Source organism: Dinoponera quadriceps, unplaced genomic scaffold, assembly GCF_001313825.1.
Source record: "Dinoponera quadriceps isolate SergipeBrazil2010 unplaced genomic scaffold, ASM131382v1 scaffold1128, whole genome shotgun sequence".
Taxonomy (NCBI): Eukaryota; Metazoa; Arthropoda; class Insecta; order Hymenoptera; family Formicidae; genus Dinoponera; species Dinoponera quadriceps.
The window spans coordinates 245,493-252,925 of NW_014555359.1; the positions used below are offsets into that span (position 1 = coordinate 245,493).

Below are 7,433 nucleotides of genomic sequence, written 5' to 3' on the forward strand. Positions count from 1 at the left end.
CGCAACGTTTGATGCGGCGAATATATACTAATTAATAGTAACACATAGCGCATCGATATACCGGTAATAATGGAATACATTAATAGCGTGTTCACGCGCAATAAATATTGAGGGCTGTATCCAATTAATAACTAACCGCCGGTTCTATCCGGTTATAGTAATCGAATTTGCGTGAGCCGAATTTGCGTTAAAAGACGACCCGAGAGCCGCAATGAAGGTATCCATCCTGTTATTACTGCAAATCACATCGCATCGTTGAATAAACAGAGAGCCGTCGAGCGGGGAATTTGCGGATCCCGCGAATAGAACGCGTATTCACGCGTCTCGAAGCGATCTGCATCGCCTTAACGCGTAAAAACTTCTTCGAATGTTATCGAATGTTATGCAGCGCTGCACGCTGCAACAACGTCCGCCGTGTTTGCCCGGCAATGTTTATCAAATGGAAAAATATGCTCGTAGCAATTCCGATAATGGCCGGCCGGACGGATTCGCTAGCTCGCTCGCGCGCTACGCTGCTCCGCGCCGTAAAAAGCTACTCCATCGAACGTGCCGGTCGAATGTACACTTTTTTACAACGATGTACGCATCCTCTACTTCCCCTCCCTTTGTTAACCCGCCGCAACAACATTTGCGAATTCGCCGGGTCATTGTTGTTCCTAGCATCCATTTTCCCGGTAGGACAGTCGCCTGTCAGTCCACGGTGTACCCCTGCACCTTCGCTCTTCGACGAGCGTGTCACCCGTTTTCCTCTTTTTCTTCCCGAAATTCGTACGATGCGCGCGTGCGATTTGATGAACCGCATTTTTATAGAAATTACGAGAGAGAGAGAGAGAGAGAGAGAGAGAGAGAGAGAGAAAATACGCCCGTGTCACGTTACGTCGAACAGATTACCGGCTTTGATTAACACAGTCACCGAGCCGGGGATATGTCGCACGTTTCCCTTCAGCTTATTAAAAAGTAATCTCGGTGTACGAATCACGCTGCAAGTAAACATCATTTGCGACCACGCGGCGAGATATCGTCGCGTTAGCTAATGCCGACGGAATCCTATTATCGGCGTATAGATTAATGACTGATTTCACGATAGCTTGATTAATACCCGGTTTTTTAATTCATCAGCACACAGGCCGCAATAATCGCAATGATCTGAGATCGAATTCGAGACTTACTCACCGTGCAGCAGCATAGCGAGGAAGAAGATGCTGATCATTTTGAAGGGTTTGCGCCGACCGGCCCCATTACCGCTATACCGCAAATCCATTCCCAATGCTTTTACGGTCCATCGTTTCCGGTACATTTCGCGTCGACCGCCTCTTCGAAGTCGCAATAGTCCAACCGGGGTGACGTATCTTCCTGCTTGACGATGAAAAGAAATTCACTTTCTCACTGACAGTTCCAACACTTGTCACTCGTTCGTATTATTTCTATCAGTCATCGGCGACATCTCGCGCGAGAGGGACAAGTTGTTTACTTTGTAAGCAGAGCAACGACAACGTCGCCTGCGAATCGAGATCGAAGGGTCTCCGTGTCGCGAATTTTCGCCGAAACGTCGATAACGGCGAGACAACTTCATCCTACAATTAAGGACAAGAGCGCCGGGTATCTCGTGTTTTCACACGACCGTGTTAAATCGCGCGTAAAAACGATCGTTATTCGGGAGAGCGTGGCGTGGACGGTGAAAGCCAACGCGAGAAAATGATCTTCCCCGCAATCACGTTAACATCTCATATTATATGCAACGATGTACCTAATACCTCGCCGAATTATGCAACGAAGCGTTATACGCGAGCGCGCGCAATTACTCGGGAAAGTAATTACTTCCGGCGCGATTACGATTTCAAGCGTCGCGGCAAAAACGAGAGGCGAGCGTATTAAAGCACGTAGCGCGTGCTCCTGTGAAAAGTGTGCGTTATTTGCTGTCGCGAGAGCAGCGGGATCAACGGCGACCGTGCGCGAAACGCGCGACATATGCCGCGACCCTCCCGTTTAAGTTAACATTAAGTGAGGCGGCGGGGAACACTCGATCGAAAACGAACGTGATTTGATTCCGATTGTATTCGCGCGCGCCGTTATTCGGCAGGGTGTTACCCCCGGCCCCGACAAATCATACAATCGGCCAGAGAATTAATTCGGTATGCACACAACACGGCCGGGGATATTAATTTCGCTTGTCATTGGATTTCAGTGAGTGCGTCCGCATCCGCGCGGGGTAGTTGCCGCTATAAACCAATCGTGCGCCAATGAGGCTGAATAAATAGCTTAATCTACAACTCTACCCCATCGAGCTGTCGGCGAGAGGATGTTGAAAGGTCGACGCGACAAGACGGTTCTGTTAACACCCGCAATAGTAACGTTGCCTTAACGTACTAAAATTATTTCTACCTGTTCGTGCTGTACGAACGAATAATCGAAAATCAAAGATTCAGTTCGAACAGTTCTAATATTTCGTGAAAATATTTCTAAAAATCACACGCAGCCAACAGCAATGTATATATTTACTAATGTATTAATAAGGAAAAAATTATGTAAAAAATAACGCGCGCGAGGGAGAGAAACGGAGGGAAATATTCTCATGGAGAGATCATCAAGTTACCTGAGAACGCCGCGAAACACAGTAACAGACCAGGTTTCAGAACAGTGGTTCGCACACCACAGCAGTCGTCACAAAATATTCACGAGACATCGAGCACGCCGAAGCGACCCACGTGTCCGCTGCTCTTACGGTCCGTCATTCCCGTCGTCCTGGCTGCGCGTGAATTCTTCACACGTGCACCCGGCGCGACACCGAGCGCACTCGCGATTAATAAGAAATCCCAATTTAACGCGCAGCCCCACGAGTTCGTCGAGTTGACAGGCGGCCGCGTGTTCGCGTCTAATCTTCGAGATCGCTCGGCGCACTTCCTCGTCGCACCGCCGTACGCTGCGTCGTTCGTTACCAAAAGGGAACATCTCGCGAAATAGAACAGCCCTCACGAACAGCGGACGCACCTTTTCGCCCCTATCAGCTGTCACGAATGAACGACCGTAGGTCCCGCGTAATCACAGAGGGAGAACTGGTGCGTCACTAAATCCTTCCACCGCAGCTGGTCCGTACTTCCACGTGGGCGACTGCGGCTCCCGCGCGAGGCGCATCTTCGCGAGGATCCCCGGTGTGCCGCCGGCGTGTGACGTACGATCGCGTGAAAGGGCTACGTGGGACCGCGCGCTACTTCCGTCCCTCTAAAATGTCGTTCATTCATCATACCGCACGCACACTACCGCGCCTCGCGAATACCTTCGTCTACACGCGCGGGGGTGGAGGGGGCTGAGCGAAGGTGTATGCACCGGTGTCGTGTATGCACCGGCCGCGGAGGCGGGGGGAGGGCGAAGGGAGAGAAAGAGAGGGAACGATAAGGGGGTAGGGAGCGAGAGGGAGAGATAGGTGCGTAAAGAGACCGGTGGGCGAAATGCTGCCGTGGTGGAGACCGCGACCCAACTGCGCCAGCGCTTAGCTAGATATCAGCCCCCGACCACCGACGTCAACTCTTACCACCACCAACCCTCCTGCGATGCCCAACCGTGCCGACTCTCACCCCCCGGCGCGCCACCCCTCTCGTGCGCGCCGTCATAGTTCCACCGTCGCGTCGTCGACGGCTGATTGTGAGAACGGCTGGCGTAACCCCGCGCGCGCGATGGCATTCCTATTGCTAGCGCGAGCATTGTCGTATCGATGACTTTTGTGTCGAGCCGCCGTGGCGCGCTCCAGCGTTACATGGTTATTAAGGCTGTTAGCGGGATAAACGCGCGGCCGTTATCACCCCCTCTCGAGTTAGCCGATGTCGTTCGCGATATTTAACCCGCCTATGGCCGGGTATCGACGTATGAAAGAAAATTTATCGGCCCGGAAATATTTCAAGCGTTTCAGCTCTCGGCGAGCGTAACGCTTTTTCAATGGATTGTCATTTCGGCACGCCTGACAATCGCGCTTAATGTACATCCTGCCGATCGTTGCTCGTAACTCTGCGTGCCTCGGTTAATATTCACCTCTGTGCCATTAATTGAGAATGAAGCTTTTACACCTATCGCAATATAATGTCCGATATTGTGTGGAATATGATGGCAATGATTTTTCTCAAATACACGATCAGCATTATTTATGGAGAAGAGACAATACCGCAGATACGTGATAATTTTCTGATATTGTTGTATCCGTTATTAATTAAGAAAAAAAGGAACATCGATTTAGGTATTGTCAGGCAACTGCCGGCATTATTGGAGATTTTCTTCTTTACATCAAGCTAAAATTCTATCTATCGGGACGTTAATATGATGCTATTATCGATTAACGATGTTGACGGCTCCCAGGCCTTTAACCTTTCATTCTTTACCAATAATCTGCCTGCATGATCGCTAACGTTGACGTTAACGGCAATACATAGGCAACGGTATTTATATTAATATTCAAGCCGTTACAGGTTTTATCGTTTCATTCTGTCCTGACATTGTAATTATTATTAATTTTATCGTTTAATTCTGTTGGGTTTTTCTATTACTGAATTTTATAAAAATTAAAATTATAAACCTAATTAAATCGTAATTTATTATGCGGAAAATTTTCAAATTATATTTTCAAATTATATTTCATCACAAAATTTAAACAATCAATGTGATATTATGATAAGCGGCACCGACCGCTAACGTCATTGGAAATTGTAACGTTTCCGCGATCGTTGGAAATTCGCTCGCTGGCTATCGCATTCTCCGTTTCTCATTGGATTACTGAATAAAGTATCATTATGGTGCACTTCTCTCTGCAACAATCGCGATGAATATTTGACCTCGTTCCGAGTAACGAGGCGAATTGTCTTTTTTCCTTACGCTACACTCGCGATCTGTACACGAGAAATCACAAGCTCTCGCAAAAGCCAAACGACTTAAAAAGTTTGTCCGGCAATTCTCCGAATACCAAATTCCTTCTCATCGATTACCCGCGTTTTATACTGTTTTTATTTTCTCGTTGTGCTCCCGGAAGCTCTCCTTAACGGTTGGCATCCGGAGATATCTTAGCATAAAGCGCAGAACGGCATTTTTTCGCTTGAATACTTCGAGGAAGGTAGCGTGTTAAAAAGCGTGTCTTTCTCTCTCTCTCTCTCTCTTCTTTTCTCTAGCACTCCCCCATCCCTCTTTCTTGGTGTCGTATCGATCATCGATATCTGCAGAGGGGGCTCGCTTCAGCAGTCCTCGATCCTCGTTCACGGCGCGGCGCACAAGTCGCAAACTCGTAAATACCGAGATGCGGGAGAGACGGCGCACGGAGCAAGGGCACGGAGCAATTTTCGCCGTATCTTGCAATTTTCATGCAGCTGCAAATGGTTGTGTATGGCCCGCCCAGAAGGCGAGGTGGAACGCTTCGCAGGTGTTTGCGACTTGGGTGTGCCGCGCGATGATGACCTCGTTAAAACGCCTTTTAATCTTGCGCGCCCCAAGCAACACCAGCGTTCGCGAAACGGAGTTTTCCGAAATATTTTCCCCGTCATAATTCATCCGGCCTCGAACTCAAAGTTCAAGCGATCCCCGAACAAAGCGGAGCAAAGAGGAAGAACTCGAGGATACAACGAAAGCCGTCCCTAAAGAAGCGTTACTTCCTGTAACGTATTTCATCTTGAAAGACAACGCGAGAGAAATCTTTAATTACCCGCGCAAGTACACGCGTACGCGTTCGAAAGTATTTTTTGTCAGCACAACCACGTTGTGCTAATGTATCTTTCCACATGGAGTCAACCGCCGCGATACGCAAACGCGATAGTCTACCGGCTTAGTCAAGAGATCTGATACCCGTTTTACCTGTGCACGCGGTAACAATTAAGCGCATTAGCGCAGCCGCCGCAAATGCCACGGCGAAACTTCGCGGAAGGTATGCCGCCCGAAGTGGCCACCGTCGTGGCATTAGTTGACAGTCTTTGTGGCAGTAACTGCTTCCGGTTTACGCCGACATTCCACTTACGGCTCCAATCCGGGAACGAGGATCAGAAGGCTGACGGCGCGTTAATGCCCGCCGCTAAAAGGGATACGGATCGCAGATTGCACCTCCCACGACTCGGCATCTACCGTTATATATCGGAAAAGCTGGACTCTGCGGTATCGTGCGATGTTGTTACCGCAGGGATGCAAATTCGGCACCGTAGACGGTTCCGCTCCTCGATCGTGGCCGCGACCTTCGGCGTCATTTGTCTGTAATTTGTGGGAATACGAGATTACCCGCATTTGACCTCACTCGAGCTTACGACGATCGTTTAACGCGAACCTTACAGGAATCCCGACTCCGAATTTGAACGGGGACATCATAGTTTACACTCTTGTTTTCGTATCGTTATTTTCCTAAATCGAATCTCAGTGAGTATCCACTAATTTTGAATGGGAAACTCTTCTGGAAACTTGATCTTGTCAGCAGAAGATTCATTGCAAATCGCTGTTACGCGTTCCGTGTCAGGAATATATATGTGCATATTATTGTATATTCGACTATATGTCGTAGTTGGCGTAGTTCGTGTGATAACAAGAAGAACTAAAGCTAGAGCTTTCTAGTTCGAGTCCCATCAGGATAAACGTGTTTTTCATACACACACACTCATACAAATATGATATAAATTAAATATAATTAAGAATATTTCAGGCAAAATCATTGGCAATGCCTTAAAAGGGGAATCAAGATAATGAAAAGGAAATAATAAACAATATCCTTTTTTATTTTTTCTGCAGACAGATTTCTCCGATGGAAAGGAGTTGCTGCTATTAATAGACTTTTACAGCGTCATTTTACTGATTTGCACTGCTACGCTTATAACTATGATCACTAGTGACTATCGGCTGTTTCTCAGCGATAATACGCTGACTGCACTGTACGGTTAAACATTTTTCCTCTAATTTCTGTGAGCGCGCGGACGTCACGAGGATGTCAAGTGTTCAATTTAGAAGAAGCAGTGCGCTCTGTAATTCCTCCTGCGAAGCGCGCGTGCACATCGATGCGCATCGACGCGTTGAGTAATTACTTAATACTATCACCGATACCGCAGCAAATTGGAACTAATCACCGAGTCACGTATTCGAGGATTGATCGCACGATCGAGATCCTGGAGAATTACGCGGGTGGTGAGTGGCTTGTAATCTCTCAAGATTATACCGATATCTCCATCGAGGAACAACGAGAACGACGACTCGGAGCTTGTGCAGTCTCGTTCGAGACCCGGTTTTGACGAGCTGATGATTTGCTCTGAGCGTAATAAGCTTAACGTTGATATGCAAATGTTACGCTACACGAGTTCGCAAACATTTAAGTATTTCGCGCAGCACACCGACGTATCTGCTGATTACGGCGCGCTGTAGTAAGTTTAACGTAGTTCCGCGTGTCGCCGGCGTTTCTGACAAACAGGAAGTTCCGGCGAGTGGCGTGAATC

General features: G+C 48.1%; 1 protein-coding gene across 1 annotated transcript in view; it reads right to left on the reverse strand.

The window, feature by feature from the left end:
* LOC106743965 (lachesin-like) overlaps positions 1 to 2,989 on the reverse strand; it is a 58,689-nt gene extending 55,700 nt beyond the window's left edge. The window contains exons 1-2 of the mRNA XM_014618324.1: positions 2,594 to 2,989; positions 1,174 to 1,356 (exon numbers count right to left, since the gene is read on the reverse strand). Coding sequence (XP_014473810.1) covers positions 1,174 to 1,297 — 124 coding nt within the window. The 5' untranslated portion in view covers positions 1,298 to 1,356; positions 2,594 to 2,989. The remainder of the gene's footprint in view (positions 1 to 1,173; positions 1,357 to 2,593) is intronic.
* Between the last annotated feature and the right edge of the window lie 4,444 nt (positions 2,990 to 7,433).